The 18,277-nt window shown below is 38.7% G+C and overlaps 1 protein-coding gene across 1 annotated transcript in view; it reads right to left on the bottom strand.

The window, feature by feature from the left end:
- Nucleotides 1-6,284, bottom strand: part of LOC115224843 (phenylalanine--tRNA ligase beta subunit) — a 29,983-nt gene extending 23,699 nt beyond the window's left edge. The window contains exons 1-3 of the mRNA XM_029795784.2: nucleotides 6,126-6,284; nucleotides 1,417-1,472; nucleotides 926-1,026 (exon numbers count right to left, since the gene is read on the bottom strand). Of these exons, the coding sequence (XP_029651644.1) occupies nucleotides 926-1,026; nucleotides 1,417-1,472; nucleotides 6,126-6,183 (215 nt within the window). The 5' untranslated portion in view covers nucleotides 6,184-6,284. The remainder of the gene's footprint in view (nucleotides 1-925; nucleotides 1,027-1,416; nucleotides 1,473-6,125) is intronic.
- Nucleotides 6,285-18,277: the final 11,993 nt, after the last annotated feature.

Genomic DNA, 18,277 nt, shown 5'->3' on the forward strand with positions numbered 1-18,277 from the left:
AGAATAATTTGGAATGCTAAAGGGTCAAACAAAGAATTGTTACCAATTTGGTGAGAAGGTCAGCAACTTCAAGCAGACGGGTTGAGTTGATACTAACAATCCCAGTACTTCAATGGTACTTTATTCTATCAAGCCTGAAATGCAAAACTGACCTCATCAGGATTTGAACTCAGAACATACAGAGCCAGAAGAAATACTGCAAAGCATTTTTTTATCTTCTGTAACTTGAATGATTCCACTGGATCCACTCACCCACCCTTATATAATGTGGGGTAGCCACATATCTTCTCTATAGCAGGATACCTGTGCCTGTCCCTTTATTCATACTCTATCCATTTCTCTCCCCTCTAATACACCCTCACTCAGTCGATAGGCCTTTAGTTTTGTCTTGTGAGTTACTTTGCAATCTCACTAGTGATGGTGTTGTGAAATAAAGCATCCAGTTCATGATGTAAAGAGGTTGGTGTTAGGAAGGGCATCCAGGTGTAGAAACGAGGGTCAAAGTTGACACAGGAGCTCAACACACACCCCTAAACCATTGGATCCTGTTGAACTATACAATGCCAGCATGATGATGATGCAGTTTATCCCAGACTATCAAATTCTTAAAACAGCTGGTAACAGGACCAGAAAAGTAAAGAACAACAACGATTCCATCACAGCGTGGAAGGTGTTTGTAAGCCATTTAAGAAATACACAAAAGCCGTTCGATTAACTTCAACATTTAAGTTTAATTTGTCAAAATATTTTCGTCGCTTTAAGACCGCAACCTGTTCACTGACAAAAATCCGTGATTCCATCACAACAACCAAGATATGCAAACACTAGGCAGAAGAACAAACGAAAAGAGAAAAAGAAACAGAAGATGAAATAAATAGAAGCAAGGCTTGATATGAAGAACTTAGCTTGTCAAACGCAAACCTACCTGTTCGCTGGAATGTCTATTTTATAAACAATCTCTTCAGATAAATCACTGGTTACCTGCGTATCTCCTTGCTCTTTAGCCACCATAGCCTTCTCGGATGTCTATTATTAGAAATGGAAACCATAAAAAAGTTGGCAGAAAAGGACAAACAAAAGACATGGGATAACTAAGGGGTTATGCTTATAGATTTAGGATATTTGAGATAATTATCATTAATTAGATTGGATTTACTGATCAAGCATAAACGAATGATAAGCTGGTATGTCAGTTTATATTTAGGTGTCTTTACTTCTGTGGTTGACTGGGACAAATGATTTGCTGGCATTCTGTTGGTAATGATGACAAGAGTTCCAGTTGATCCAATCAACAGAACAGCCTCTTTTACTTGTTTCAGTTGTTTGACTGTGGCCATACTGGAGCACTGCCTTTAGTCGAGCAAATTGACCCCAAGACTTATTCTTTGTAAACCTAGTACTTATTCTATTACTCACCACTTCATCCAGTTCAAGTCCAAAGTCGAAACAAAGATCTGCAAATTCTTCATCAGCTGGAAAAAAAGTAGAGAAATAATAAGAATGGTTTCAAATTTTGGCACAAGGCCACTGATTTTGAGGCACGGGGGTGGGGGAATAAGTTGATTACATCAACCCCGAAAGGATGAAAAGAAAAGTCAACCTCGACGGCATTTGAACTCAGAACATAAAGATGAATAAAATGCCACTAAGCATTTTGCCCAACATGCTAACGATTCCGCCAGCTTCCCGTTATACGATACTAATAATAATGCCAAACAAGATTATTTTAGACTAGGTGGGGAGTATCAATGCAGATGATTTTGTTCTTCATGCTTAAAACATATCCATCTGGAGGAATTAGATAGTTCCAGACTCTATTCTACAGGAATACCCCATTTTTTCTTGTAACAAAAACAAAACCCCATCATGCCATATTCCCAGTAAAGTGATAACAAATAACACATATAAAGATACAACTGATTCTGTCCATTGCTTTGCCTATAATCATTTCTCTTGAACTGTATATGCAACTATTTATTTTTCTGTTTGGGAACCCAGGTTGGGGGTAAAGTTAGATGCAAGGGCCCAGGCTTGACACAGTTAACTTTAGTCACTGATTACACACACATATATTTCATGATTAGCTAAAGATACAACCATAAACTGCATTTTAACCCATTTTTCAAGTTTTATTAAATCATCATCATCATCATCATCGTTTAGCGTCCGTTTTCCATGCTAGCATGGGTTGGACGGTTCTACTGGGGTCTGTGAAGCCAGAAGGCTTCATCAGGCCCAGTCAAATCTGGCAGTGTTTCTACGGCTGGATGCCCTTCCTAACGCCAACCACTCCATGAGTGTAGTGGGTGCTTTTTACGTGCCACCCGCACTGGTGCCAGACAGAGCTGGCAAACGGCCACGAACGGATGGTGCTTTTTATGTGCCACCGGCACGAGGGCCTGGCGAGGCTGGCAACGGACACGAAACGGGGCGGTGCTGGCAACGGTCGCGAAACGGAAAGTTCTCTTACATGCCACCGGCACTGGTAACACGTCTGCAATTTCCATTGATCGATTTCGATTCTGATCCTCACTTGCCTCAACGGGTCTTCACAAGCAGAGTTTCGACATGCCACCGGCACTGGTAGCAACATCCGCAATTTCCATTGATCGATTTCGATTCTGATCCTCACTTGCCTCAACACGTCTTCACAAGTAGAGTTTTGTGTCCCAAGAAGGGAAGGTATGCATACGTAGGCTGGCTCCATCCCATGTAGAAGGCCACGGGTTATGGACTCACTTGTCCTGCCGGGTCTTCTCGCGCACAGCACACTTCCAGAGGTCTCGGTCTCTAGTCATTTCCTCAGTGAGACCTAAAGTTCAAAGTCGTGCTTCACCACCTCGTCCCAGGTTTTCCTGGGTCTGCCTCTTCCACAGGTTCCCTCAACCGCTAGGGTGTGGCACTTTTTCACACAACTATCTTCATCCATTCTCGCCACATGACCATACCAGCGCAAACGTCTCTCTTGCACACCACAACTGATGCTTCTTAGGTCCAGCTTTTCTCTCAAGGTACTTACACTCTGCCGAGTGTGAGTACTGGCATTACACATCCATCGGAGCATACTGGCTTCATTTCTTGCGAGCTTACGCATATCCTCAGCAGTCACGGCCCATGTTTCACTGCCATGTAGCATGGCTGTTCGTACACACGCATCATACAGTCTGCCTTTCACTCTGTGCGAGAGGCCTTTTGTCACCAGCAGAGGTAAGAGCTCTCTGAACTTTGCCCAAGCTATTCTTACTCTAGCAGTTACACTTTCAGCACACCTGCCCCCGCTGCTGACTTGGTCACCTAGGTAACGGAAACTATCAACTATTTCTAGTTTTTCTCCCTGGAAAGTGACGGAAGTTGGTCTCAGAGCATTTTCAGTGTTTATTGTTCCTGAGCATCTGCCACATACAAAAACCATCTTCCTAGTTAGCCTTCCTTTGACATTGCTGCATCTCTTATGTGTCCATAGCTTACACTTGGTGCATCTTATAGAGTTTCTACCTACACTTTTCTACAGATCGAGCAGGGCCATCTACCTGAAGGTGTTTGTGATTTGTCTACCTTCCTACTGATTACGACTTTGGTTTTAGCTAGATTGACTCTGAGGCCCTTCGATTCTAATCCTTGTTTCCACACCTGAAACTTCTCCTCCAGTTCTGATAGCGACTCAGCAATTAGAGCAAGGTCATCAGCATAGAGGAGCTCCCAAGGGCATCCTGTCTTGAATTCCTCTGTTATTGCCTGGAGGAAAAGCCGCACTCTGTGCAGACCTTTAAGCTAGCTCCTGTGGAGGGTTAATTGGGCCTGTGACATAAAACTAATCAAAGCTAAATAGCATGACTATGATACATCTATAATGAATATATGCCCTGGGTGGTGTTTGATCAGAGGTTAAGGATGGATGAGAATTAATTCTGTAATGCAATCATTCTATTGTTCCAGTCCCCAGTTAAATTCCAACTGTTGGCCAATTTGTCCCAAAGTTATTTTTATCATCTGGCCGATGCCAGCGCCGCCTTGACTGGCTTCCGTGCCAGTGGCATGTAAAATGCACCAATCCGATCGTGGCCGTTGCCAGCCTCGCCTGGCACCTGTGCAGGTGGCACGTAAAAAGCACCCACTACACTCACGGAGTGGTTGGCGTTAGGAAGGGCATCCAGCTGTAGAAACACTGCCAGATTAGACTGGAGCCTGGTGCAGCCTTCTAGCTTCCTAGATCCCCGGTCAAACCGTCCAACCCATGCTAGCAAGGAGAACGGACGTTAAACGATGATGATGATTATCATCATCATCTCAGGGGATCATTGAAACAAAAATGGAACCACATTGAAATCACATGCTGGAATCCTCCAGAATATCTACAAAAACTGTAGTGCTGGTGTCACATAAAAAGCAACCATGCTGACGCCATGTAAGAAGCCCCAGTGCCGGTTTCACGTATAAAGTACCCATGCTGGTGCCGGCATCATATGAGTAACACCTGTATCAGTGCCACGTAAGAAGCATGTGTGCCGGCACCACATGAACAGAACACAGTACACACTGTAATGTGGTTGGCGTTAGGAAGGGCATCCAACCATAGAAACCATGCCAAAACAGAAGGCTGGAACCTGGCTTGGCCCTCTGACTTGCCAGCTCCTGCCAAACCGTCCAACCCATGCCAGTATGGAAAACGGACGTTAAATGATGATGATGAATGCTTTATTGTCAACAAAAAATATATTATAAAAAGATAATGGAATCGGTTTGATTAGTTTTACTGATCACAGATTCCCTTATTGGTTTATAGAATGTTATTTTACACAACATACGGAATCCAAGAACGTCTACAAAAATTCTAAGATGTGTTGTTTTATGTGCATAAAATACACCAATTTTTATTTGTTTCAGTCATTAGGCTGTGACCCTGCTGGGGCACTGCCTTGAAGAACTTCAGTCGACCGAATCGAACCCAATACCTATTTTTAAGCCGAATACTTTTTATATCACTATCTTTTGCCGAACCGCTTGGTAAAGGGGATATAAATACGCCAACACTGGTACACTACATCAAGCAGTAGTGAGATACACACGCACGACGGGCTTCTTCCAGTTTCCGTTTACCAGAACCACTTACAAGGTTTTGATCGGTCCGAGGCTAAGGTGCCATACAGTAAGGCCTGGACCCGAAGCTATGTGGTTGGGAAGCAGACTTCTTACCACAAAGACAAACCTGTCCCCGTAATTAACACAATTTAATTAATCTTTGTAGCTAATTATTTACGTAAAATAATGGTTTAATTGTAAATCGACCAAAGCTTGTGGTTTATGTGATCTCTTCCGTGTTGAACGGAAAGTCGCTGTCTACGTACATTTCCGATAACTTTAACCGAAGATTGCTGTTAGTCTTCATAGTCGATTGTTAACAATTGATACAATGTATAATATATACACGATTTTATTTCCCCTTAATTCACTACCTTCAGTCTGTTGCGCTTTGCAGTCCCTCATGTATATACAGATCGAAAGATCTGCTGACATCCATTCGTCTGAAAACACTCGGAGAAAATATAAACAATCTTTTAAAAAATAACATTTGACGGCGTGCAAAGAGCGATTTCACCGAAATCACGTCGATTACATCAGATTCTGTATAAAGGTGTGTGTATGTGTGTGTATATATGTCTGTGGGTGTTTTCGTTTCTGAAAGACGGCAGTCGGCTGGAAGAATCGTTAGAGCTTTTGCGGTATTTTCTTCTGGTCTTTTAGATTTTAAGTTCAAATTCTGACCGGGTGGGGGTGATGTCATCTTTGTCTTGAAATAATTAATGGTTTCTAATTCAAGTACAAAACCAACAATTTTTAAAAGGATGGGGGTAATTAATCGCTACCACCGACTCCGGCACTTGACTGGTACTTTATTTCAAATCGATCCCGGGAGGGATGAAAGGCAATGTAGGCCCCGGTGGAATTTTGAACACTGGACAACACAAAACATAGGAAGAAATACCGCAAGGTATTATCCGACACTCCAACGATTGTGTCAGCACGCCGAAATAATTGTAAAGAAAACAGTGGTGGGAGGGGAGAGGAGGGACAAATTATCAGCTGTTTAAAGAAATATGGATAACGTTGTAAAATAAAGGACTTACTGTATGTTTTCTCAAGAGCTTCAAACAATACACTTCGATTTACAGTTATTGTCGGCATAACTATCGTTGATCAAGGAACCCTCGATGTTGCACGGAACACAAGTTGATGCAATCGGGACAACGACTATAATTTCTCTCTTCACTCGATTGCACTAGAGAGCTCCCGTGGTGTTACGTTGTTACGTCCCCTTAATGCAGCATCTGTTGCTATGGTTTTTTTTTTCTTTTTTAATGTAAATCGTATTTCAGGGACTCGTTCCAAAAGGAATCTGCTTTCATCCTGATAATTTCGATATTTGGTGTTGTCTCTTTTTTAAATCAGCATTCTATCGGTTTTATGAAACCAAAATTAAAGCGAGAAATTAAAATTTTGAAAAAAATTAAACACATTTTTTTCAGTAATGTAATATCCATCATCATCATTTAGTGTCCGCTTTCCATGCTAGTATGGGTTGGACGGTTCAACTGGGGATCTGGGAAGCCAGAAGGCTGCACCAGGCTCCAGTCTGATCTGGCAATGTTTCTACGGCTGGATGCCCTTCCTAACGCCAACCACTCCGTGAGTGTAGTGGGTGCTTTTTACGTGCCACCGGCACAGGTGCCAGACGAGGCTGGCAAACGGCCATGGTCGGATGGTGCTTTTTACGTGCCACCGGCACGGGGGCCAGGCATGGTTGGCAACGGCCACAATTGGATGGTGCCTTTTATGGAATTCCAAAGATATTTTCAAACGAAAAATTGAGAACAAGTGGAAGAGCTTGGTTTTCTTTTATTGCTACTATAGGTACAAAACTTGAAATTTTGGTAGATGGCGCTAGAAGATTACATTGGCCTCAATGCTCAACTGTGAAGGCAATGTGACTTAGTGGTTAGGGGCATTCGGCTCATGATCGTAAGGTCGTGAGTTCAATTCCCGGCGGCACGTTGGGTCCTTGAGCAAGACACTTTATTTCACATTACTTCAGTCTTTGTTCTTACCGTTCTTACTGTGCTTATGAAATAAGAAAATCACAAAACTTGACAAGAAGCTACTTTACAACCATGTGCTTTCAGGTTCAGTCCCACTGTGTGGAACTTAGGGCAGCGAGCTGGCAGAATCGTTAGCATGCCGGGCGAAATGCTCAGCAGTATTTCGTCTGCCGTTATGTCCTGAGTTCAAATTTCACCGAGGTCAACTTTGCCATTCATCCTTTGGGGGTCGATAAATAAAGTACCAGTTTCACACTGGGGTCGATGTAATCGACTTAATCCCTTTGTCTGTCCTTGTTTGTCCCCTCTGTGTTTGGCCCCTTGTGAACAGTAAAGAAATATATATTGTGTGGAACTTTGGGCAAGTGTCTTCTACTGTAGCCCAAAGCTGACCAATGCCTTGTGAGGGAATTTGATTGACTAAAACATCAGCATCAATAAGGTCCCCATGCAATTTGCAAGATTCCAAGTCCCCTTCAACTCACTCAGTCAAGGAGCACCTTAATCTTACAAGCTACATGGTGACTTCACTAGTGCTGGTGTTGCATAAAAAGTACCCAGGACTCTGTAAAGTGGTTGGCATTAGAAAGGGCGTCCAACAATAGAAACCATGCCAAAGCAGACACAAGAGCAGAAAGCCGTCTTTAGACCAGTTGGATCCTGTTAGACCATCAAACCCTTGTCAACATAGGACACGGATGTGGAATGATGATGATGAAGATGATGATGATGACATGTGAGTATGTCACTGTTCGTCTCAATGTCATTTGACAACCAGAGTTGGTGTGTTTATCTCCCCTTAACTTAGTTGTTAAAAAAAAACCACTATTGTTAATAAGTACCAAATTTAACCATTGTTCTGCAGGAGTGGCTGTGTGGTAAGTAGCTTGCTAACCAACCACATGGTTCCGGGTTCAGTCCCACTGCATGGCATCTTGGGCAAGTGTCTTCTGCTATAGCCCCAGGCCAACCAATGCCTTGTGAGTGGATTTGGTAGACGGAAACTGAAAGAAGCCTGTCGTATATATGTATATATATGTATATATGTATGTGTGTTTGTTTGTGTGTCTGTGTTTGTCCCCCTAGCATTGCTTGACAACCAATGCTGGTGTGTTTATGTCCCCGTTACTTAGCGGTTCGGCAAGAGAGACCGATAGAATAAGTACTGGGCTTACAAAAAGAATAAGTCCCAGGGTCGAGTTGCTCGATTAAAGGCGGTGCTCCAGCATGGCCGCAGTTAAATGACTGAAACAAGTAAAAGAATAAAAAGAAAAGAAAGAATCCATTCAAAATTTCATTACACTTAACTGCAGAAAGTAATTCGTATACCAAAATCTGTCTTTTATTGAGGAATGTCCTGTTTGGGAGTGTTTCTTGTTGAGGTGTCCCAAGTTTATTGAGGCTACACGACTTGGTAGATATCTGATTGAAATAACCATGAAATTTAATTTCGGTTGGCATTAGGAAGGGCATCCAGCCGTAGAAACATTGCCAGATCAGGCTGGGCCTGGTGCAGCCTTCTGGTTTCCCAGACCCCAGTTGAACCGTCCAACCCATGCTAGCATGGAAAGCGGACGCTAAATGATGATGATGATGATGATGAGTTAAAGGAATGAAAAACAGAGTAATGGAGGTAGGTATGTTTGACCAAACAGTTTAAGGCGGTGCCCCAGCATGGTCGTGATCCAATGACTGAAACACGTAAAAGAATACTTATAGCACTCCTTGACAATAGTTTAGTGAACTAACACACCTTCATAGTTATGTCAACATGACCTCTTTTTCCTATAACACAACCAGATTTTGAGCAAACATTCACGATTAACTTTTGGGTTCGTGTTTCATTCAGGTGAATGATGTGTCAACATGGCAGCAGTAGGAAGAGGTCATGGTTATAACTATCACTTTTGTAACTTATTACTGTTTACCTCTCTCTCAATCAATGAATATATATATATATATATATATATATATATATATATATCATCATCATCATTTAATGTTCGTTGTCCATGTTGGCATGGGTTGGATGGTTTGACTGGGCTGGCATGCTGGAAGGCTGCACCAGACTCCAGTCTGATTTGGCATAGTTTTCTACATACACATACACACACACACAGATACATGTGTGCATATATATATATATATATATATAATATATATATATATATATATATATATATATCTCATCATCATCATTTAATGTTCGTTGTCCATGTTGGCATGGGTTGGATGGTTTGACTGGGCTGGCATGCTGGAAGGCTGCACCAGACTCCAGTCTGATTTGGCATAGTTTTCTACATACACATACACACACACACAGATACATGTGTGCATATATATATATATGTATAAAAAATACAAACTGGGACAAGAACGCAAAACATTTTGAAGACGATACAAAAAACACGGACGGGACATTCAAAGCCTTCAATCTTCAGTCAAGAACTGGATCATCCTCGCAATTTCGGCTGATTAATCTTGAGATTGCTCCAATCTGGCCAGCCCAAGGAAATATATATATATATATAGAGAGAGAGATGTAGAAGGTAAAAATGTAACGCACGAGTTGATATGAATAAGCAAAATAAGACAAGGTAAAAATGCTAAAATAATTTAAACATTTTCTACCTTGTCTAATTTTGCTTATACACACACACACACACACACACACACACACACACAATCACATCACTGAAATCTCAAAGCTACAAGATAATGCAGGATTAATTTAGAACAACATGAATGAATAAGCAATGCATTTGACAGAGAAATCTGAATGCCAAAGGGTTGAACCAACAAAATGCTACCATTCGCATACAGTCTCAGGGAGAAAGACTGCATTTTGTTTCCAAAAGTGGGAATGAGACCAAAAAAAAAACACTTTGAGAATGCTAATTGAAGGTGATCCGATATATTTTTTGTCATCTGGGTTGTTTTCATGGAAATTCTTTCTTTGTGTGTGTAATGCTTAGTGTTGGCTTTAGAGTATCTTGTTTTCATAAAAGGATATATTTTTTGCAGTAACTGACGACACAACTTTCGTTGTATGATTGCAAACTCAAAATACTTTTCATGAAGCTATCAAGCATAGGGAAACTAGAACTTGCTGTTGCTTTTGAGAATCCATTTATCTGTCCTTCTTTGTCCCCCACCCCTGTGCCTAACCCATATAGGCGTAGGAGTGGTTGTGTGGTAAGTAGCTTGCTTACCAACCACATGGTTCCGGGTTCAGTCCCACTAGGCCAGAAAGTTTGGAGGAGAGGTCTAATTGATTATATCGACCCAAGGGCTCAGCTGTGACTTACTTTATTGAAACCTGAAAGGATAAAAAGCGAAGTTGACCTCAGTGGAATTTGATCTCAGAATGTAAGGACAGAGCATTTTGCCTGCTGTGCTAACTGTTGCTTTTAATAACAAAATGTTTCAGCAATTTGTGATCTAAATTTTTTCACATACAATACATGATCACAAATTTTCAAAACTTGATAAAATAATAATAATAATAATAATAATAAAGAAAGAAATTTTATATCTGTTCATTGAAGTGTGGTAGTGACATCAAACAAGGTATTTCACAGTTACATTCCCAGCCACACCCATCAATGTACAATAAGGAAGTTTAATCTATTTTTTTATTTGTATGTTTTATCTTTCCACAATTGTAAAGGCTACCATCTTCACATGACTCAACAAACTTTCCAAAATGTACCACCATATACAACTACACAAAGAAAATACTTTCATCATCATCATCGTTTTATGTCTGTTTTCCATGTTGGCAAGGATTTGATGGTTTGAAAGGATCTGACGAGCTGCAGAGCTGTGCCATGGCACAGGATGTTTTGCTGGAACACACATATACAGATAACTACATCAATTTTATATATATATATATATATATATGTATTTCTATTCTTTTATTTGTTTCAGTCATATGACTGCGGCGATGCTGGAGCACCGCCTTTAGTCGACAAAATTGACTCCAGGACTTATTCTTTGTAAGCCTAGTGCTTATTCTATCGGTCGGTCTCTTTTGCCAAACCGCTAAGTTACGGGGACGTAAACACACAGCATCGGTTGTCACGCAATGTTGGGGGGACAAACACATACACACACACATATGTGTGTGTGTGTGTATGTATTTGTCCCCACAACATCGCTTGACAACCGATGCTGTGTGTTTACGTCCCCGTAACTTAGCGGTTCAGCAAAAGAGATAAATATATATATATATATATATATATATATATATATACATGCTTCTTTCAGTTTCCGTCTACCAAATCCACCACAAGGCTTTGGTCGACCCGAGGCTATAGTAGAAGACACTTGCCCAAGGTGCCACGCAGTGGGACTGAACCCGGAACCATGTGGTTGGTAAGCAAGCTACTTACCACACAGCCACTCCTACACCTATAGGGGCTAGACACGGTGCGGGACAAACAAGGACAGACAAACGGATTAAGTAGATTACATCGACCCCAGTGCGTAACTGGTACTTAATTTATCAACCCCGAAAGGATGAAAGGTAAAGTCGACCTCGGCGTAATTTGAACTCAGAACATAACGGCAGATGAAATACTGCTAAGCATTTCGCCCAGCGTGCTATTGTTTCTGCCAACTCGCCATCTTTTCCAACTTGGCATTAGCAAGATTTAGTGATGTCACATGTTGTGAAAATGGCAATCAATCCAAAGTTCAAATCCTGATTCTTATCGAATTACTTAATCCTTTGGAATTCCATACTCATATAACGCTTATGAATTCACATTGTTTTGAATCACTCCTGCATTACCTCATAACTTTGAAATTTTGCTAATGTGATTGTACATCTTTAGAATGACCCTGTAGGGTAAGTGAGAGAGCTCAGATCTGGCTGGTTTGAGCATAGAACAGGTAGAATATTTCTGCCAGCTATGGCCAATTTAAATGCTAAAGGATCACCAAATCAAAACAAAAAAAATAGCATATTTTCTAATAAGAACAAATATGTAACGACCTTTTGAATTTCATTAAAATTATCTCTTTATTAAATTTCTTTTTTCCACAGAAGAAAAAAAAATCAAAAATCTTCCATTTTTGATTTTGATTTTCATTAAAATATAGCAAACTTAATAGATTACAAACAAGGGAAAATGAAAAATAAATATGAACTGATATGTTTATGAAGAGAAAATTATTTTGTGCTTCTTTTCTTTAGTGGCTCATTTACGGCAATCATTATGCTAGCATACTGGAATGTTTATATATATATATACATACATACATATATATATATGTGTGTGAGAGAAAAAAGTTGAAAATGCAATTTAAGTAAATTTACTTTGCAAGAAACACATTTCTTTATGAGGAAAAACTTATTTTCCAGTGTATATATATATATATATGTGTGTGTGTGTGTGTTTGTATGTATACATATGTGTATGTGCATATATATATATATATGTACATACATACATACATACACGTAGGGCATCTCATAATGACAGGACACGTTTTAAGCACAAGCAACTAGGAGTGCGACAAACAAAGGCAACATCTCGAATCTTTTAAATTACAAATCAAATGTGTGCCATTATTATGAGATTGTTTGTGTGAGTGTATAAAAAAAACACACACACAACCATACACACATGCATATATATATATATATACACACATATTTTAGCAAACATTAATGAATAATCATAAGACATGGGTGGGAAGATTTTCATTTTTGATTCCTGTTTGGTTTTCACCCATAAAATGTTCTCTCTACAGTGTTTTCCACATCCTCATGGTTAGGTTTGTTCAAGAGAAATTGGGAATTAATAACAGTAATAATAATCCTTTCTACTGTAGGCACAAGGCCAGAAATTTGGGGGCAGGGGTGCAAGTTTGGTTTCATTGACCCCTGTGCTTAATTGGTACTTAATTTGTCCACCCCAAAAGGATGACCAATGAAGCTGACCTTGGTGGAATTTGAACTCTGAACATAAAAAACAGAAAAAATGCCTTTAAGCATTTAGTCTGGCTTGCTAACAATCCTGCCAGCTCACTGCCTTAATAATAATAATAATAATAATAATAATGATTAATTCAAACTGACAGAAAGATAGATGCAAATAGGCCAGACAAAAATCATGCCTCCTCATTGATATGATTGTCCCAATCGATATAAACGTATCTATCAAGACCTACCAAAAACTGAGCAAGTATAAAGATCTTGAAATAGAAATCAGCAAAATGTGGAACTTGAAGACTAAAACAATACCTGGGAATGATAGCAAAAGGGGCTGATCGTTACGTAGCTCAGATACCAAGAAACCCGAGAATGGCAGAAATTCAAAAGGTAGTGCTCATGGAAACTGCCCATATCCTTTCCAAAGTACAATAATAAGTAATCTCAAATTTTAAAACAAACTCATAATTTTCTTATGGTTTCTCTAGAACAATACTATGTACAAAACCAAATATATGGCACCCTAGGCATAACACCAACTTGAACTTCTAACTCTTAAGGTCTCTGGGTGAGACTTGGAGCCAACTTGTACAAATGGCCTGAAATTTTGTGGGAAGGAACCAGTCGATTAGATAGGCCCCAGTATGCAACTGATACTTAATTTATCAACCCCAAAAGGATGAAAGGCAAGGTGACCTGGGAGGAATTTGAACTCAGAACATAGTGGCAGACAAAATACCACTCAGCATTTCACCTGGCGTGCTAATGATTCTGCCAGCTCCCTGCCTTAACAACAACAACAACAACAATAATAATAAAACTTTAAACAGTTTCACTTGCATAATTCTTGTGATTTTGTTTCACTTCAATGATTATCTCTCTCTTAATTTAAATTTTGCACTAAGGCAGTGAGCTGGCAGAAGTCTTAGCATACCGGGTGAAATACTCAGAGGTATTTCGTCTGCCGTTACCTTCTGAGTTCAAATTCTGCCAAGGTCGACTTTGCCTTTCATCCTCTCGGGGTCGATAAATTAAGTACCAGTTACGCACTGGGGTTGATGAAATTGACTTAAACCTTTTGTCTGTCCTTGTTTGTCTCCTCTATGTTTAGCCCCTTGTGGGCTATAAAGAAATAAGAAATGTTAGCAGTATTTTATCTGTCTGTATGTTCTGAGTTCAAATTCTGCCAAAGTCGACTTTGCTTTTCATCCTCTCAAGATGGCCCCACCTCCCCTAAAATTATGGGCCTTGTGCCTAGAGTAGAAAGGAATTCAAATTTCACAATAATCATGCCTTATGCAGTACAACAACAGCAGAATGGTAAGGAGTTCAAAGTGATGAACTAGTGACCATATACTACAAAAGAAAATGAGAATAATCCCCCAAATTTCACAGTAATGGCCATGTCACACTGCTTGCCTAAATCCTTTTGTTACCATATTTTTAATGTTTTGGTTAATTTTGAAAATAATGAAGCAATTAGTAAATTAACTTTCATAATTAACCTGGTGTTTGGAACATGAATTAACATTGAAATTTTGGTAGGTTTTAATTCTAGAACACTTTAACCCTTTTGTTACCATATTTCGGTTGAAACACATGACCTATGTTTTGATTATGTCTGGAAAATTATCAAGTATTTCGTCAAACAGCTTTGTAATTATCAAACTGGTGTTCGGAACAGAAATCAATTTTGATGGAGGGTTTTAATATAAATGACTTTAAAACAAAAGAGTTTGTATCATAGAACCAAGTGTAGCCCCAGATAGGTTGGTATAAAAAGGGTCAATTTATTTAACAAAAAGGTTCCATTTCTACTTTATGGTTGAGTGGTTAACAACAGAAGAGCACAATTCACATATCTCTACAGATCTTTTATCTTTTACTTGTTTCAGTCATTAGACAGTGGCCATGCTAGGGCACCATCTTCACGAATTTTTGTTGAATGAATTGACTCCAGTATCGGTACTTCTGGCTTTTTTTTTCTGTCAAACCACTAAGTTACAGGGACATAAACACACCAACACCAGTTGTCACATAGTAGTGGAGGACAAACACACATATACAACAGGCTTCTTTCAGTTTCTATCTACCAAATCAACTCACAAGGCTTTGGTCGGCCAGAGGCTATAGTAGAAGACATTTGCCCAAGGTGCCACACAGTGGAACTGAACTCAGAACTCTGTGGTTCAAAAGCAAACATCTTACCACAGAGCCACGTGTAAGAATGTACGCACACACACACACACTGGATAATGCTATCCTCCATATGCTCTGTTGGAATTAGGCCTGGGAAAACCATTGACCCCAGACTGCAAAAAATAACTTATACAATATGAATGTCTAAATTAACAGAAGTCACTGAACCGAGTCCAATGTGGAATCATAAATTGAAACCAAAAGACGGGTGGGAAAGGAAGAAAGAGGGAGAGAGAAGAGCATTTATTCTAGTTGTGTATACCAAACCAAACCAAACAGGAAATCCCCTTGTCTGTCTCTTATCCACGAATATTCATTATTTATTTATTATTTTACAGAGGTACAAAACTTCAGATAATTTTTCCATTTTTTTCTTGTGTGTGTGTGTGTAAAAAAGATTGCAAAATATATTTACTACAATCAAGAATAAAAGACCGATTCCATATTCAGTCTGCTATAAGCTTATCGTATTTGATGAAATATAAAACACACTTTCTTTTAAAAAAAAAAAATGCTTTTAAAGAAAAAAAAAATACCACCAATCCTACATGTGAAGTTTGGCCTCTTGTAGACTTCAATGCACCAAAAAGTCTTTTCTTGAATATATGCTGCTGAAATTGGGGTGCATCTAAGAGGTTCGGGTATCTTTTATGTCCTCAGATATGGCAATTCCTTCTCTACAGAATTTTATTACATGATTTATTATGGAAACTGAAATCTTTCAAATGTTCGTTTATTTTTTGTTTTTAAATCTGTGGTAAGGGCAGTTTTATTGTTTTTTTTGTTTATGTTCTGCTTAAAGACCCATAAAATTCATAATTGTACAGCTGATGGATATTACTTGAAAATTTAGATTATTTTTTTGCTTTCTATGTTCATTTTGGATGGAATGATTATAAAAGTTTTGATATTGTACAGGAATTGTTAAATACTAAACATCTTGTCTTGTGATTCAAAACATTAAAAAAAAAGCTGACAAGGAAAGCAGATGAAGAATCAGGCACAAAAATAGACATAGATAAGCAGATGAAAATGGTAAAAATCTGACAGAGAACCACATAAACAGACCAGGTAGACAAAATATAGAGAGGAAAATGCTACCCATTTATAGCTGAAAATAAGTTTAATCACTGAGCAGTGGCAGTAGGTTTCAGAACTGTTCATTGCAGGGTTTCAATGTCTGCAGAGTATTGTGAAAATAATGTTTCATTTCCTTATTTGTTTGGGGGAAATAAATTAGATATGGAGTGAAGCATAAAAATATTATTGGCTATAGCTTTGATTAAGCAGATAATGAGGTGAAGGATTTCCATATATATGTATATATATATAATTAAGGGTTTAGCAACAAGTTGCCTCACTAATTTTTTTAACTAAAAGAATTAGCTATTTTTGACTGCTATTCCTAAATTTTCGGTATGTGGTGAGGCAACTTGTTGCTAAACCCTTAATTATATTTATAATTATTAAAAAATTTTTTGTATAAGTTTTTTACCGATAATAGTTTTTTTTTTCATACCGAAGCTACGTGGTAAAATTTATTAATTATTAAATTAATAATTCTTTACCCTATATCTGTAATGTGTGTGTATATATATATATATATATTGAAAATGTCAGTGGTGGATTTTACATCAATATTGATTGCAATTAGCTTTCTCTATTAGGCTGGCTGTAGCAAACGACTATGTACAGATGCTAAATCAAGCTTATATATATACATATATATATATATATAGTGCACTGTTCCATGATGGTAAGATCAACAAAAACAAGCACTGCATTTGAGAGCATTTTATAATATATAATGGCAGTGCTTTCAGCTTGGCTGAAACTTGTAGAGAATATAAAAGATATGTAGCTACATTACTCCTCAATATGTCCTTTCTCTAATCGAAGATGAAAGGACACATTGCTGCTATTTATAATATAAGTTACAGTGATTTTTGTTAATGTGGGTATGTACATACATATATACATACACGTATCTATCTATTGATATAGAAAAGCATATTATGCACACATACATATATAAATATTATGCAAAGATGTCTAGTTTTCATTCTACTCATCTTCCAAGTTCAGAACCAGCAGGAAATTTTTTGATAGGAAAAATACAGACAATGCATTCAGTATCTCTCCTCTTTTTAAGCAAAGCATACAATGTAAGCATTCACACACACAGAAACATCATGTTACTGTGGGCTGATAAGCTGAAAAAAATCTTTGTTTGGCCACTTCGAGTACTCAAAGGAGAATCAGAGAATGAATAATAAATGTTAAATTCATAATTGTTAGTCTGACGAAATATGTTTGGTTTCATTGTAATGCACCAAAGATGAAACAGGATATTTGTGTCTGACAAATACATATATTATTATGGGATCCAGTTGTATCTCCTCAGGTGATAATATATATAATATATATATATATATCTCTTTTACTCGTTTCAGTCATTTGACTGCGGCCACGCTGGAGCACCGCCTTTAGTCGAGTAAATCGACCCTGGGACTTATTCTTTGTAAGCCCAGTACTTATTCTATCGGTCTCTTTTGCCGAACCGCTAAGTAACGGGGACATAAACACACCAACATCGGTTGTCAAGCAATGCCAGGTGGACAAACACAGACACACAAACACATATATATACATATATACGACGGGCTTCTTTCAGTTTCCGTCTACCAAATCCACTCACAAGGCTTTGGTCAGCCTGAGGCTATAGTAGAAGACACTTGCCCAAGATGGCACACAGTAGGACTGAACCAGGAACCATGTGGTTGGTAAGCAAGCTACTTACCACACAGCCACTCCTGATATATATATATTTACACCAATCACCTCATCTCACCTAAAGAAATATGTTAAAGAATATTGAAGCGTTAGTTTATCTGTTATTGCAGCTAGAAATCTACAAGATGTCGCTTTTAAGAAAACACCTGCCCCCATATAGAACCATTACTAAGAATCAACCAAAATAGTTTTCATCCGGGGAAATCAACACGGTTGCAAATTCATTTGCATACATAGTCATAAATGT

This window comes from Octopus sinensis, linkage group LG26 (assembly GCF_006345805.1).
Source record: "Octopus sinensis linkage group LG26, ASM634580v1, whole genome shotgun sequence".
NCBI lineage: Eukaryota > Metazoa > Mollusca > Cephalopoda > Octopoda > Octopodidae > Octopus > Octopus sinensis.